The sequence below is a fragment of the Chrysochloris asiatica genome, unplaced genomic scaffold (assembly GCF_000296735.1).
Source record: "Chrysochloris asiatica unplaced genomic scaffold, ChrAsi1.0 scaffold00042, whole genome shotgun sequence".
In the NCBI taxonomy this organism is placed as follows: domain Eukaryota; kingdom Metazoa; phylum Chordata; class Mammalia; order Afrosoricida; family Chrysochloridae; genus Chrysochloris; species Chrysochloris asiatica.
In genome coordinates this window covers 222,674-238,671 of record NW_006408560.1, presented here as the reverse complement: position 1 = coordinate 238,671, position 15,998 = coordinate 222,674, and the positions used below count along the sequence as shown (strand labels likewise).

General features: G+C 43.6%; 1 protein-coding gene across 1 annotated transcript; it reads right to left on the bottom strand.

The window, feature by feature from the left end:
* Nucleotides 1-12,225: 12,225 nt before the first annotated feature.
* On the bottom strand, nucleotides 12,226-13,416 carry LOC102835045 (protein FAM46C-like). Its single transcript, XM_006861298.1, has one exon. The coding sequence runs from the start codon at nucleotides 13,399-13,401 to the stop codon at nucleotides 12,226-12,228; it is 1,176 nt and encodes a 391-aa protein (XP_006861360.1). The 5' UTR covers nucleotides 13,402-13,416.
* Nucleotides 13,417-15,998: the final 2,582 nt, after the last annotated feature.

Here is a 15,998-nt window from a genome sequence, read left to right as displayed (position 1 = left end):
AGGAAGATCTGCTGGAGCCAGAGGACAGTGCTGTTCACATGGCTGGACCCTCAGGCCCAACTTCAGAATCACGGTGGCAGCGACTTGTGTTAACAGGTACAATAGGTGACCACAGCAAGCCCCTGAGAAGGTGAAATAGGAGATAGCTAGGAGGAACTATACAAGTAACAGGATCGGTGTTCAGCAGTTCAACCTTGTTGGGAGACAGGACTCCACTGAGGGGAGACAGGGGCAGAAAAAGGGGAGGAGTGCTTTGCTCTGAAGCAGGCATTGTCAAACTTACAGCCAGCAGGTCACATGTGTCCTGCTGCCTGTTTGTTTATGGGCCACAAGCTAAGAATGGATTTTACACGCTAAATGGTTGGAAGCAAAGCAAAAGATTAAGAATTTTCATGGAACATGAAATTCAGATGTTAGCATCCATAAACAAAGTTCTGCCCATTCGTTTATGTGTTGACTGTGGCTGCTTTTATATTGCAATGGCAGAGCTGAAGAGTTGCAACAGAGATCCTGTACCTTAGAGGCTATTTTGCTCTTCACAGAAAAAGGTGCTGACTCCTGTATAGAGGAACCCTCACAATAGCCCCCATTTAGTTACTTATCTAATGGATTCCATGGTGGGTGGATCAGAAGGTCCCCATGCTGATCTCCCAGGGCTGTTGCTGGGTCCCTTCACATGCCTTTCCCTGTAGGTCCTGGACAGCTGGCCCTGCTAGAAGTCACTGCTCTCAGGGTATACGATGCCCATACCTCACACAGGAAACACAGTCATGTTAAGCAATGTGCAATTCTGTGTGTGTGTGTTCACGTATATGTCAAATCCTAGCCAGGGAAAGCCTACTCCTTCCAACTCGATTTCTATCCCACTCACACCCCCACCCCATCCAGGGGCTGCCTGGTTTCGGATTGGGAGGAGCAAGCCCTGGTCAGGGAGTATGGAGGCTGACTGTGGAGCTCAGGCTGTGGGGGAACATCTGAAACAGCAGCTTTGGAGAGAGGAAATGTCCCTTCGTTGCAAAGTCCTTTTTTGTTGAACACCACCATTATTAAAAATGTGCACAGCCCAGCAATACCATCTGGTCACACATTTACAAAAGAGCCTGCCACACTGGAACAAGAAGGTTCTGGGCTTTTGCAATGTGTAGATTCTAATTCCTGCTAGAGGGAAGTTGTTCAGTGAAAGAACAAAATGCCTTTATTGTATAGTGGGTTCACTGTAGTCATGCAGAATAGGGGTGGAAATAGGTCCAGAGTTCTGGGGAACTGCCTGAGTTGGCAGCACCTCCATCGGAGGTGTCTAAGGGAATATGATGATAGTGCAACCCTGAGGCCAATGGGGCTGTCTTCCAGGAGAGAACACTGGATGGTGCCTGGGCTCCTAACCCAGCAGCTGGGTATGATCCATGCCATCTGGGTATGATCCACACCAAGTTAGCTCCAAGGTGCAACTAACCAGATGGATTCACCACTTAGTAGCTGTATAGGCTGTGGCAAGTTGCTTAACCTTTCTGAGCCTTGATTTAAAAATCTATCAAGTGGAGAGTGGAATGGGGGCGGGCTACTCTTACTACTGTCCTTTTGGGGTGGTCGTGAGCATTAGCAATAGTATAGCCATAGTTGCTGTCATTGTTAAGTGCTGTCACCTCAGTTCTGACTCGGTGACCCTGTATAGGGTTTCCTAGGAGTGGCTGGCAAGTTTGAACCATTGACCTTGCAATCCAGCGCATGTTATCCTGCAGTGCCACACCAAGACTCAGTCTCAATAAATTGTAATTAGTGCTATTATTTGGTTCCTGGTGTCCAGCAGAGCCAAAGAATCTCTGACACACATATGTTGAACTGGTAAACCAGTTGCCAAGGAATAGATTTAGGAATACAGTGACCCAACCCCATGTGTGTCAGCATAGAACCGTACTCCATATAGTTTTCCACGAATGATTTTTCAGAAGTACATTATCAAGCCTTCTGAAGCATTTTTAATTTTCCCAAGAGCCTCTAACCTTTCAGTTAGCAGCCCAGTGCATTGTTTGTACCATCCAGGGTCTCCTACACATGTTAGTGCTTTAAATACCACTTAAGAATTTCCCTGAACTTCCCAAGCAGACAGTAAAGTCCTGGATGGTAGAGAATATCAAATAAGAGATACATAAACATATAGTTTATGAGCACCTGGTCTGGGCTTGGCCTTTATATAATATACCTGGTTATACTAGTTCTCTGCCAGCCCTCAAAGTTAGTATTATCAAGAGCATTGTACCAATGAGAAAAGCTGGGCTTGGAGTGGTTTATAAGATCCCACAGGGAGTCAGGAGAATGCACTGTGTCTACATCTCCCTGCTCTTTTGCCTCTGAAGCGAGCTCCCCTCTCAGATCCCTCACACAGGGTTGGGTACCGAACTGGCACTCAGACAAGAGGCCACGGGGCCTCAGATCTGCACACTGCAGCCACAAGCTTCTGGTTTTACATTTCCTGAAATACGGGCTGTGCGCGATTCAGCAGCAGCCAACCAGCAGAAGGCAGAGTCAAAGAATCATTTTCCTTTCAGTAATCTCTAAAGGAGGATGGAAAATAAGCCTGCCTAAAAGCTGACTCTGCTCCCCAAGTTTGGGAGAGAGAGGGCTGTCCTCTCATCCATGTTCAAATCATGTTTAGGCCAAGAAAACTGATCCCTCATGCTGGCAGCAGGGAGGAGACAACACAAGGACAATCAGGCATAAATCACAGAGGGACATTTTGAATAGGACCCTGAGAAAACTGGGGATGGTGGAGAAGAGGTTGCCAGCAGGCCATTCGGAGCTGCTCCTCCCAGCCTCAGGCATTCGTGAGCCAATGTAAAGATCCTTTTCATAAAAGGCTGCCTAGCTGTAGTGTTTACTTAAGGATAAGCTGCCCCAATTTCCAGTATATTTAGTTCATGAAAATCTGCAGGTGTTTGACTCCAGGAACTACTTCAGGTTTTGCTATTAGTTTTCTGAGTCCCCTCCCTTCTCGGTTTCATTGTTCCATAGCTGTGGGTGAGCTGGTTTCCAGACTTCTGCAAAAGCCTTCCCATATACCCCACCCTCCTCCCCCAACTGTGGGGAGTTTAAAATATGGCTTCTTGTTTAAGAGAACTAAAGCTGCTATTTCAATATCAATAGAAATTTACAATTTTATGCACAGCACAATCCAATATAGGCATCCTACTTAATCAGTTGACTTGATTTTTGGTTTTGGTTAAGGTAATCAACCAATTTGGCCTCTGGTTAACAAGCATTCTGTTTACTAACAACAGTCTCTTTCTTCTTCAAAGGCTCATATTAGAATAAAGGCAGAATATAAGCTCTTCTGTGCCTCTTTCAAGGAGCCCTGGTGGCACAGTGGTTAAGTGCTCAGTTGCTAATCTAAAGTTCGGTGGTTCAAATACACCAACTGCTCCATGTAACAATCAGCTTTCAGAAAGATTACAGGCTTGGAAGCCCTAGGGCATTTCTACTCTGTTCCTTAGGGTGGCTATGAGTCACAATCTACTCAACAGCAATGGGTATGGGTGCCCCTTCAACATGTCAACTTGTAAAATACAAGATGAAGGCAAAAGAGCATACAATAGAAGGATTTAAAAAAAGTGAGCCTCCACGTCAGGTACCCCAAAGCCAGGACCTGGCTTAGCTTCTTTCCAGCTAGCTGTGTGACATTTTGATTTCTTGCCCATAAATTTCCTATCTCAGGTGTTGGGAGATCAAATGCTAAAGCTTAGCATAGGGCCTGGTGTGGTGCCGTAGGATAAACACTTGACCCAAGGTCGGTGGTTCAAACTCATCAGCTGCTCCTTGGAAACATTAGACAGGGTCGCTGTAAGTTGGAACCAACTCAATGACATTTAACAACACAGGGCCTCAGAATTCACTTGTTGGCAACTGATGACAAAGCATTGGGCCTGGCACTTGGTGAGCTCACAGGAGGTTCCCCAACAACTGATTCACAAAGGGATGGTTGTCTGCAAAAAGCTGCTGGCCTGTCCCACAAATTCCTTTCCTGCAGAAATGGAAGAGGATCTATTTACCAGGCAACTCAACACCTCTTAGGCCTTCTGGAGGAGTACTGGTGTAGAAATTAACATTTGCCTGGTGATTTATGGTTTACAGAGTGTCTTCAGGGTGGTAGTGGTGGGAATAGAAAGACCTTGGAGTCAGATTTTGGTGCACTTTCCGCAAAGGCTCTGCCTCCTAATCTTGGACTCTTACAATCTTGGGCAGCTCAGCCTTTGGCTCCTGGTCTGTACAATGGGAACACGCTGACTTGCCTTCCACAAGCTAACATATAATAGAATGTGTACTTAGGAATTGTCAACCCATTTTCTCATGGCTTTAGTTTCCAATAGACACGTTGAGTAAAGGCTTACACAATAACCCCGTTGAAAGGATGGATGAATGAGTGGAAATCATTTTTAGGAGTTTGGTCGAAGTCACCATCAGACCGCCTGTCTCCACATCTCCTTTTACACACACATTACAGCTGCCATCACCTCCTTCCTGGGTGTTGGTGCCTTGGAGTTGGCAACTTAAAACCCTGTACAGTGTTTCCAAGGAGCAGCTTGGTAGGTTTGAACTGCTGACTTTTTGGTTAGAAGTCCAGTGCTTATAGCAGCACCAGGACCCCCAGGTAAGTATCTGAGAAAAGGTCAGTGACGCTTACATATCTTTCCCCTAGAATATTTTTGAAGACAATTCCTACAGTAAAAGGCACATGGGTAATGCTCTGCTTTGATAAAACCCTGAGGTTGAGAGACCTATGAAAAGTCCCACAGTCTAGTCATGGTCAGAACAGGTGAACCAGGTCACTCTGAGCCAGGGAATGGCCTGAGATCCAGCCTCAGGACATGGGGGCCAATCAAGATGCCAAAGGTCAGATGAGCCACCTGCTGCCAGGGCAATGCATTCTTCTTGATAACATTCACCCCCAGAGGAGGGACATGGCCCTGTGATACAGAACTAAGCACAGGACCAGGAAACACTCTTGTCCCAGTTCTGCTGTTGTCACTTGAAGTCTGGAAAGTCATTTGATCATATCAATACCCCTCAGCTGAAAGGGGACAGGAGACTAGGCACTCCTCACCACATTTTCTAGCTAACTACATCCCTACAGGTCAGGTGCTGATTAACACTGGACTGCCAACCACAAGGTCAGCCATTCAACCCCACCAGATGCTGCCGGAAAGCCCTATACAGGGTTCACCATGAGTCAGAACCAACTCAATGACAAATAACATCCCAGTCTGGGATCTACCCTTGACTTGCTCTCCACTCCATCTGCCATAAGGTATGCAAGAAGCTGAAAGCATAAGATGTAGTAGTAAGTAGCACACCAAGGTAAGGTAGGAGTGTGGTACAGTCATACTGAAGCTGCATCCTGTTTCTTCACAGAGGCCGTCTGATAGATCTGCTTAGGTCCTGTAAATGCTCTCAGCATCTTCTGGCAGATACCAATCCCAAATGACAACCAAGGATGGTACTGTGTACATTTCCCAGTTTAAAAATGGACTTGTGACACAGTGTCCCTTCCGTGTTGAGGACTTACTTAACCCTAGGAGGGAATGAGGGGAGTTCTATTAAGCACCAGAAAGGTAAAGCTGGTGGAGGATTAGGTGGGTGGGGAGTTAGGAAGATGTTTGCAGTCTTGGTATCAACCTTGCTCTGCTTGTGATCAATAGCATTGTAGTGTCCAGAACATGACTCCTCATTCTAGGGGTATGAGCACTACTTCCCACACAATTTGTTCTGCATGTCAATTGAGCTGGACAATGGCTGAGATGTAAATGTTTTCCTGGCACCAGAGAGAGGCATTACAACATATCCAGGTAAAAATCCAGAATTCAGAATATGTCAATGAACTGAGTCAAGTCCTCCAAGTACGAAAGAAAACATCAAGTTCAACATTTGAAACACCAACTGTATGCCAGTTATGTGGGAAGCAGGCAGAAGAAAAGAAAACATGCAGGTGCACACAATAAAGAAAAGAAAACATGCAGGTGCTCACAATCTAGCAGCAAAAAAACCCAGGTGAAATGCTGATAAAACCCAGTAAGTACAATAATAGCAACAACAGGAAAAGGGAGGTGGAAGGGGCAGGAGCCAGGAAAACCAGAGAAAATTAGCGTAGTGTGACATTTTAGCTGGGTATTTAGAAGCTTCCTGTGTGGTAGGGATGCATGAAAGGAACTGGAAATTGGCCAGTCGTGTGACAGAAATTGGTGACCAGAAAGGTAGACTAGGGAGAGCTATGAACTCCAAACATGTTATCTGATAGCTAACCCTGCACACAGTGCTCTCTTAAGTGGGCTTTAATGTATGGGAGGGGCACAGACACATTGTAGAAACAGCCCTTGAATGAGTCAAGAAAGATGGAGACAAGTAATGAGACTGAGGATATAGTTTTGGTGAAAGCTGAAGGCTACACTAAGAAGCTAGAACCAAGAAACACTTCAGAAGCTCTATGTGGTGCCAAGAAGGTAAAGTGCCCTGGAGATGACACATAGGCATGATGAGACAGACCATACAATTGCTCTTCGGTTGATACCAACCTTTGTAATGGGAGGGAGAAGGAAGTAACTCTAACATTCATGACCAGTTCCAGATCCAGACAGTCTAGCCAACGTGGCTAAACTAAGGTAGCGAACTGCATGACTAAAGAAGGTACTGATGTGGACACTGACAATGCCAGGATGAAGGGAGAAGGGAAGATGCAGCAAGGATGGTGTGAGCTGGCAGTCAGGCTTCAGGGGACATGCTTACTAAATACATGCTACAAGGAAATCATCTGGAAGGACTCCACACCTACTGAACTTGAGAAAGCTCATCCCAATTCAAAAGTTTAAGGAGCAGAAAGGTTGAAGACAAAGGGGTGAAAGATTTTACACAGTAAAAGGCATGTTTCTTGACAATGGTTAAGGGGGATTGTAAGAGTTAAAAACATTCAGTAGAGAGAAGTTGTAGGGCTTTGTCAGCATAAGAACAGAGAGAGAAGTAAGAAAGGCTTGTATGTTGAGTTGTAATGATGCTTCTGTGGCATTTTTCATACAAGAAAAAAGTAGGTGGTGGGAGAATAAAGTCAATGGACTGAGAGTAAGCAACAGTATTGTGAATTGGATCAAAGGAATCAGAAAATCAGTTGACCATGCAAAGTCTAGTTGAAGTATCAACTACTCAAATATCACACTCACTTTTATAGTTAATAATGTGAAGAAACTATGATCATTGTAAAGGGGGTTCAAAAAGCGATTAAAATGGAATTAAGATAATGGAATTTTCCCATGAACTTTTTGATGTCTCCTCTTAAACAGTATGAGTCCTACTGTGGCACTGTAGGATAAAGAACTGGACTGCAAGGTCAGTTTCAACCATAAGGTCAGCAGTTCAAACTCACCAGTGGCTCCTTGGAAACCCTATGCAGAGTCTCTATGAGTTGGAACCAACTCAACGGCGCTAAACGTTGATAGTATGGTTGGAGTTATCCTGATTCCATTATTGAAAAGGGCTGGGGTCCACGGTCAAGCTCAAGAGAACTTGGCTTTTAGTAATGAATCCTCCCAGGTACCACCAGATCACATAGAGAGAGTACAACACCCACAATTAAGTATCAGCCAATTGGTTGTGATGAAGAATGTCGCACCTTAAATCACTCAAGAGCATTGGAGATGATTCCAAATATTGAAAAGAATTATGGCCCCCAATATAACTACACTTGCCTTCTCATCGCCAGCCCAGAAAAAAACAGTGTTTCTGAGAAGTATCTGACGTTGCTAATGTCAACAACTGTTCATTATGCCATTTAACATGTTTCCTGTCACCTAGAATACAATCAACACTGAGGACAAACAAAAGGAAATGAGCATAGCTGACCATTTTTTCTTTTTTTATTACATTTTATTTCTCAAACTCAAAGCTTTATTTCATCAAGTTCTAACACATTTTTGCATTGACAAGTGATTTCATTGGCATCAAGAAAGAAGGTTGGAGACCATTAACAAAGAGGAATGCCCTTCCATCTTAGGCACTGATAAGCAATGAATATACACAAATACAGGATATTGAAAAAGTTTCCAATTTATTCTCATGGGTATGTTAACTTTTCATCTGTATTAATTTAGAAACCAATAGCTGCTTTAGAAAATTAAGAATTTTATTCATTTTAAAAAAAAAAAAAGGTAACTTGAATTTTTTAAACTAAATTTGAAAGCCCACAAATTCCTATTTTTTAATGACTTCCTCTTTCGTGCATGGTCTTCTCAACTCCTCTGCAAACACACATGAAGACCTGCACCAACTCTCACTAGCTCAGGCAAAACTCCAAGCATGTTCTTCAGCTTACACTTGAACTATATTTTTTAAAAAGTGATAGGTAAACAAGATGTAGGCACTTGAACTTACAAAATAGCCCTTTTCTTTCTTGATCCTCACCCTGCAAGTCTTCATCAGTAATCTTGAAAAGTTGACAGGTCTGTTGTTTTGTGTTTTGTTTTTTCATACTTCCCCCTACATACCTCCCCCTTGGTCCTCTGAATTTAATTGGATGGATTAGAGTATGTTCCAACGGCAGCTGTGACATTTTGGTCTCTGCCAGATTAAAGATATGAATCTAACCTTGGAAACTTAGAAGTTCTCTCAATTTACAGAATCCACTCCAAGGATTCTCCCCAGTGCAGAGCCCTACACAGATACCCAGGAAGAAATGGTCCCAGTAAGCTTTTTTGTATTTTGTTTTTTAAACATTTGGATAACTATATTTTAATTCACTCTCTAGAAGAGGATGTTCAAGCTAAGGATCTAAGTAGCTGCATCCTAAAACAAAGCACCAATCCCAAAAAGTTAACTAGAAAGGAGTTATTCTGAAAGCCAAGAGGTTGCTTTTGAGTGGCACCATTTCCCCAAGGTTAACAAGAGTACTAATCTATCAATCCTAATCTACCAAGAAGGTAAGGAGTAAGGGGCTAAGAGGGGAAGTTCAAGGACAAGCAGAATCAGATCTTTAGCAATTTGATTATTAATGTGCCACCACAAAGCTCAGGTTCACACGCAGCTTGCTGTAACTCAAGTCCCCAAGGAAAATCAAACTGGGGGGGGGGAGGGGAAACACTTGACTGCCAAACTATATCTGTACTATATATATGAAGTAGCATCTATTCAACTTTCTGCTTCCACCAGGTTCTCTCAGGTTGGGCCAGGTCAACATGACACGTACAGTCAGTGAACAAGAACTCACATATTAAGGCATTGGTGAGATACAGAGCTTAGTCTCCAAAGTTGAAGTTGTGAGTGAGGAACTTAAACTTTATTGTCAAGGTAAAATTTAAGAGTGAGACTGAAGTTCAAGGCCAGGAATTTTACTGTGTGCTTTTCTACCAACACAAGGGAGAAAGGCACCATTTGAATCTCGTAATTCTTCAACCTGATTCCAAGAAACAGGCTGAGACAAGAAGCTTAAAAAAGGCTATCAGAAAACTGTTCAGAGTCCTGAAGTCAATAAGAGACTGCTTAAGTCGGGATTAGAACTTGCACTTGAACTTTAGTGTCCTCTGCCACTGCCAACCTTCAGATTATTCAACACACACAAAAGAGGACCCACTGGACTCAGTACAAGTTGAAAGTACCCTGGTGTTTTTGTGAGAAATATAAAAGGCGGGTTTCAGCTGGAATTCCCAGACACCTGAACTTCAAGTTATCTGGTCAATTCCAAGCCTGGTCAAAAGCTCCTAAAGCAGGTGGAGACACCATTAGACCAAGGGTTATGTCGTCAAAAGGTTAGTATAATGGTGTCCTGAGCTGCAGGCAGCGTTTTCACTTCAATGGTTCTAGAACACATGTCTGCTCTCAAACTACAAAAATAGTTTGGCTGAATTAAAGTTCAAGTGAAGACCTGCTACTAAGATGACAGGTCCCATTACGGTAAGATGGTCATCCTGCAATGGTGGTAAAGCACTGAAGGACTGGAAATGTTATGTAACTTCTGAGTCTCCTTTGACAAGGGATATTACCAATTAAGGAAAATAATAATATATAAGCAAAAACAACTTCAAGGACAAACTAGAAATTTAATTACTTGATGCAGTTCTGAGTCTATCTTCATCCAGGGCCTCATTACCCTGGATTCCCAAGCCTTCTTAGTAGAAGCAATACTGATTTCTGTAAGAAGCTAGCAAGCACTTATGTTGACGGCTTCATCACATTTCAAAGCTTTGGTTAAACAAATCTGCTAAGATCTGTCATTTCTGTGCAAACATGTTGCCATTTGACCACAATGGCAGCTTTTTAAGGTCACGGATGATCAGGTAGTTTTTGAAGTTGGCATTCCTTCTTCATTGGGCTTCACTCCCCCTCTATAAACACTGAAGCACCCCACTGTCCCTTCTCAATGTCGAGCTGGCCTTGACTCAAAGCCAGTGAATTCAAATATAACTAAAGCTCACAGGGACACAAGAGCTAGCTATACTAACAAGTGGCTTCTATATTCACCTCAAATCCCACAACATGGATACCAGCCAAGTCTTGGATTTCAGTAATTTCTGATCACCTTTCTTTTAGGAGGACCACAACATTACATTCCAGAAGAAACCTTTAGAAAAAAAAGTCAACCACTCATTTTCTACTAAGCATTTCTGCATTACAATAACTCCATTGCTTACAGCAAGGAGAAGGCAACCAGTCAGGGTTTGGTATTTGCATGGCCAGAGATGAAAGTCAAAAATCAGAAACATGGATTTGATTAAATAACTTTAAAAACCAAGCTGGCAATATTAAGTGTCTTTGCCCTTGATACCCTAAAGTGATGCTTTCTAAGAGATCCCACAAAACATATCAACACACAAAATCGCATATCTAAGTCTACTGAGAAAAACATTAGTTGCCTAGATCTCTCCCACTAACTAAACTTGCTTTAGATGAGAGATTAACACTGTTTTTCTTCAAAAGCACAGAACAAGCAAGTATGATCAAATCTACCAGAATATAGAAGATCGTTCATTCACACAGTTCTTCCCAGATACACCAGAATCAATCATTTCAAAGGCCAGGTTTCAGGCTAACCCTCCACTTCCACATGCACCCAGAGACAGCAGGTTAGCAATTTTAATCCAAAGAACTCTGCTAACAAAACAGATCCTTCCACAGGTTATCCAGGTCTGCTGAAATTCCAGAATTTATCTGCTGTCAGAAAAGAAAAACTGGGGGAGGAAATCATACTTTTCATTTAAAAAAAAAAAAGGAACTTGGTCATACTTGGAATGTGACCAAAATGGGTTTCCAATTAAAACATAGGAAGACCCTCATATGTCAGTTACAATAATGACTCTCGACTCAGCACAATCCTTGAGCAAATGCAGTCATCCATGAAAAGAGCTGATGAAGGGGGAAAAAAAAGAGTCATTCAATAAGAATTCCTTACTCTAAAGAAAAAAGAAAAGAAAAAAATTGAGCATTCATGTTTCCTATTTATAATCACCCCCCACCACCACAATTCTACTTCAGAATTAGATTCCACATTTTATTTATTTTGTTTTCAAGTTACATTTCAGGAAACTTGGGTCTTTTTTTTTTTTTTTCTTTTTTCCTCTCTCTCAGCAATTTCCCACAATTCTTGGTGACAGCACAGTATCAAAACCATAAACCACTTCTATTCAGATCTCAATTCTCCAGCTACTGCCTTTGGTTTATTGATAAAGGAAACCCTCAGCTCTGCTGACAGGATAAAGTCCCTTGAACAAAAAGTGAATCACTCATGTTTACCATTTGTTGCCTGATTAAAATTGTTATAACAAAATAGACTATCAAGCACAACTTGCATGTAACTGCCGAGAATCCCAAGGAAGGGCGAACACAACTGACTCCAGTCTCAAGTGAGAAGGAAGGACAATGAGCTTATCGCTTCTCATATACTCCCAAGATTTCCCCAATCTCAATTACTGCTCATGTCAGAGATGGGACATGTTAGTGTCTACTTTTGTAAAGATATGGATAAGCCATTCTTCCTATAGCATTTTCCAAATTGGCACTGGAATATGGGTCCCTTTAGGGTTGGCTCATGATATACTGTAGACCCATTTCAATGGGTACACAAAGAAAAAAAAAATAAAAAGCAGAATCAGAGCTGAGTTCCCCTTTAAAAGCCAAACACCTACATCTAGAAGGAGGTTCTCCTACTTGAGAGCTCTTGCCCTGTTGGGGTTCCCACTGTAGAAACCCTCAGGTCTTAGGTTAGTTACAGGGCAGCCAGGTTGGGTAAGGCTGGCTGTAGGTAACCGGAGGATGGGCAACATAGTAGTTGCTGAAGTTGCCGTCACTCACATAAGGAGCTGGCTGGTAGTAACAGGTGACATTGGTGGCGTTGGGGATGATGTTTTGTTCTGCCAGCACACGCAGGGCCAGGAGGGAGATGAGGTTCAGGGTCTGCCTTCGTTCGTGCCCCATGAGACACACGGTGCTCTCGTTCACCACCCTGCGGAGGATCATGAGGTAGTCGTACTTGCTCCTTTCTTCTTCAGCAAAGTGGTTCTGAAGGTAGGTCTCCAGCTTCCTTTGCTGTTCGAGGATGTCCGGGAAATCGATGAAAAATCTGGAGCACATGTAACGCTCTAGAGTTTTGATTTCTTCCTGGTCTGTGGGCCTGAAGTCCCGCACGAGGAGGTTGCTGTACTTGAGAAGTCCCCCGCCCCTAATTTCTTCAGGGTTCTTGGTGGCAATCAGTCTGTTCTGCAGGTGATCAAAGGCTTCCTCAAAGTCCCCATACATGCTTTCTCCAATCACTGTGGGGTGGAAATGCTCAGAAATGGTGTTACTGGAGTCATCATAGAAAAAAAGCAAAGAATCCAGGATGATTTGAAAAGAGTCCACACTAAACTCAAACTGACGCCGGATGGAGTCGACAAATTTCAATTCCACATTCCTCCCATTGTTGTTGGAGAGGGAGATCAGGCTCCAGCGGTCAGTGTCTGTGCTGACCTTCACCAGCTTCTGGACATAAGCCTCCTTAAGAGTGACTGGACTGATTTTGAGCTTGCTCACCCCCTCTGGCAGAAAGTTCAGAAGGGAACACAGAACCACATCTCTGACCAGTTGAAATTCTGCCTCTGTTGGAAGAGCCACGTGGAAGATGAGGTCCAGGTCTTTACAACCCAAGCCGTTGTCTTTGACCAAGACGTGGCCAGCTGCAGAGCCATTCAGTCGGACGTCCTGCACTTTGATGCCTGCCTCTTCCAGCCGGCTGCGAACAGTCTGAACAATGTCCTTCAGAGTTATCTCCAAGGTTGGAAAGTTGCCTCGTCCATGGATTGGGACCACCTCAGTCAGGACCTCATGCAGCCGGCTAACCTGATCCCAGTTTAGCACACGGAAGGACACGCATTCCCTGGTACTATTGTTCTCGTCTGTCATCTTGGGGGATGTTCTTGCCAGGGAAACTGAAAGTGAGGGGGTAAGAAATAGAGTTAGGATTCACTTCTACATGGCAACTCAACTCACATGACAGAGAAGATTGTTCATTCTCTCTTCACAATTTCCTCATCAAGGCAATTCTGACTCACAGAGACCTCATGTGAGGTGTCAGGGACTACTGTGTTCTATAGAGTTTTCAATGGCTGATTTTTCAGAAGTACATCACCTGGACTTTCTTCCAAAGAACCTCAGGGTAGACTCAAACCTCTAAACTTTTGGCTAGCAGCTGAGTATGTTAGCCATTATACAACCTGGAATCTGACACTGTGAGGATTAGAGAACTGTGCAAAATTCATACAAACTTTTACTCTCTTACCAATTTTGATAACTTTATAATTATGGAGTTTGGGGCTTTTTTTGGTGTTTTGTTGTTGTCCTCATTTTGTTTATAAGGGGTGGGGGTGATGAAGTGAACATGATGGTTTGTGTTACATAAGAAAAGCATATAAACTTAAAGGAAATAATCTAAACATAACACTAGTCAGTAAAAGGCCTGTATGTCTTGTTGTTGTTCGTTGTGAAGTGCCATCAAGTTGGTTCCGACCCATAGCGACCCTCTATAGGGTTTCTGAGGAGCAGCTGGTGAGCTTGATCCACCAACCTTGCAGTTCAAACCAATTTTGCAGTCTAGCGTATTAACCCACAGTGCTACACACCTATTTCCTATAGATCTGACTGGTCCAGGCCAGGTCCCAGTTGCCTGCTGCTTCTGCCCCAAGTCCCACTAAGAGCTACCATTCTCTTACTGTTGGCCTATAGCCAACTTAAGTGACTGTGTCAGTGAGCAGACAGCTTTCCCAGCCCACTCTGACATTCCAACTTTTGTGGCGCTGCAAGATAAACACTGGACTGTGAACCACAAAGTGGGCGCTTCGAACCCACCAGCTGCTTCTCAGAAACCCTGTAAAGGGTCGATATGAGTCAGAACCCACTGGATAATTACACTTCACAACAACACACATATAAAACCTATCCTAATGACCTCTGTTTTATGGTGTGAAAGCTGCTGCGCCTTTGAATGCACATCCAGTGTGCATTCTCCTGGGTCTCTGACTTGGATCCTTACTCTATCCACAACACTCAGAGATTCATGAGAGTTGATCCATGAGTTGGCTGTTAGTTTCAGGCCACTGCCGGGCACACAGAGAAAAGCTCCCCAGCAGCTCACTGACAGGGAGGCAGGTGAAAACACAAGGTATCAAGTATACAACGTAGTGTGCAGTATATTCAGTCTGAGTGGCAGATGGAAAATATAATATAAAGGTATAAAAAGCAGTTTCCCTTGATTAGGGTAAAAAGAAGGGGTCAAGTAAGAGTTCACTTAAGTTGGTCATACACCAAGAGAGAGACTGTTAGCTGGACCCAGCAAGATGGCCTGGCTGGCTAACATGCTACTCTCCGCAAGCAGATCATGAGGATCTATTAGTATCGGGGTTGATGCCAGTTGCTATCCAATCAACTTCAACTCATTGAAACCCCATGTAGGTCAAAACAGAACTGTGCTCCACAGGGTTTTCATGGCTGATTTGTCAGAAGTAGATCGCCAGAGAAGAACAGAGAGCGGGACCCTACCCAGAGAAGCAGTGATGCCTGAAATGGAGCCAGAGATGATGACGTGGAGTGATGCAGCAGCTGGAATTGTTAGAATCAGAGAGGGAGAGCGACAGTGTGCTGAAGACCTGGGGGGTATGGGGGAAGGATTGCATGGAGGGGATTGTAACCATGGCAATGATACTATATACGATAGAATGAATGTAAAACCAATGTTCTCCCATGTAAACTCTCACATAATTCACAATAAAACATTTAAGAAAAAAAAAAAAAAAAGAAGTAGATCACTAGACCTTCTGAGGTACCCCCTGGTCGGTTCAAACCATAAACCTTTTGATAGCCAATGAAGGCATTAACAGAGTAGTACTGTTCCGTAAGGTTTTCTTGGCTGAAATCTGTATGGAAGCAATTGCCAGGACTTTCTTCTGCTGCAATGCTGGGTACATTCAAACCACTAACCTTTAGAAGTCAAGCACAAGCCACTTGCACCATTGTTGTCAGGTGCCATCGAGTCGGAACCGACTCATAGCGACCCCATGCACAGCAGAACGAAACAATGTCCGATCCTGGGCCAACCTCACTACCGCTGCCACACTTGAGTCCATCAATGATGCCACCTGGCTGATCCATCTCATTAGGGGTCTTCCTCTTTTTCTCTGACCCTCCACCTTACCCAGCATGACATCCTTCTCCAGCGACTGTTTCCTCCAGACAATATGTCCAAAGTATGAGAGACGAAGCTTAGCCATCTTGGCCTCCAAGGAGCACTCTGACTTGCACCATTAAGGGTCTGTAAATTTGCTCAGCTGGCAACAAGGAGGTTGATCACATGACACAGAACCATCTCTAGGGAGGCTAGGGAGGCCATTCTGAGATGAGTTCTGCCTTACTTGCTAGAGAAAAATATCTGTCACTGCAAAGAAAAAAGTTTCCCTTCCTCTTTGCAGAGGGTAAAAAAGCCTTAGGCTTCTAGAGCATTGTACAAA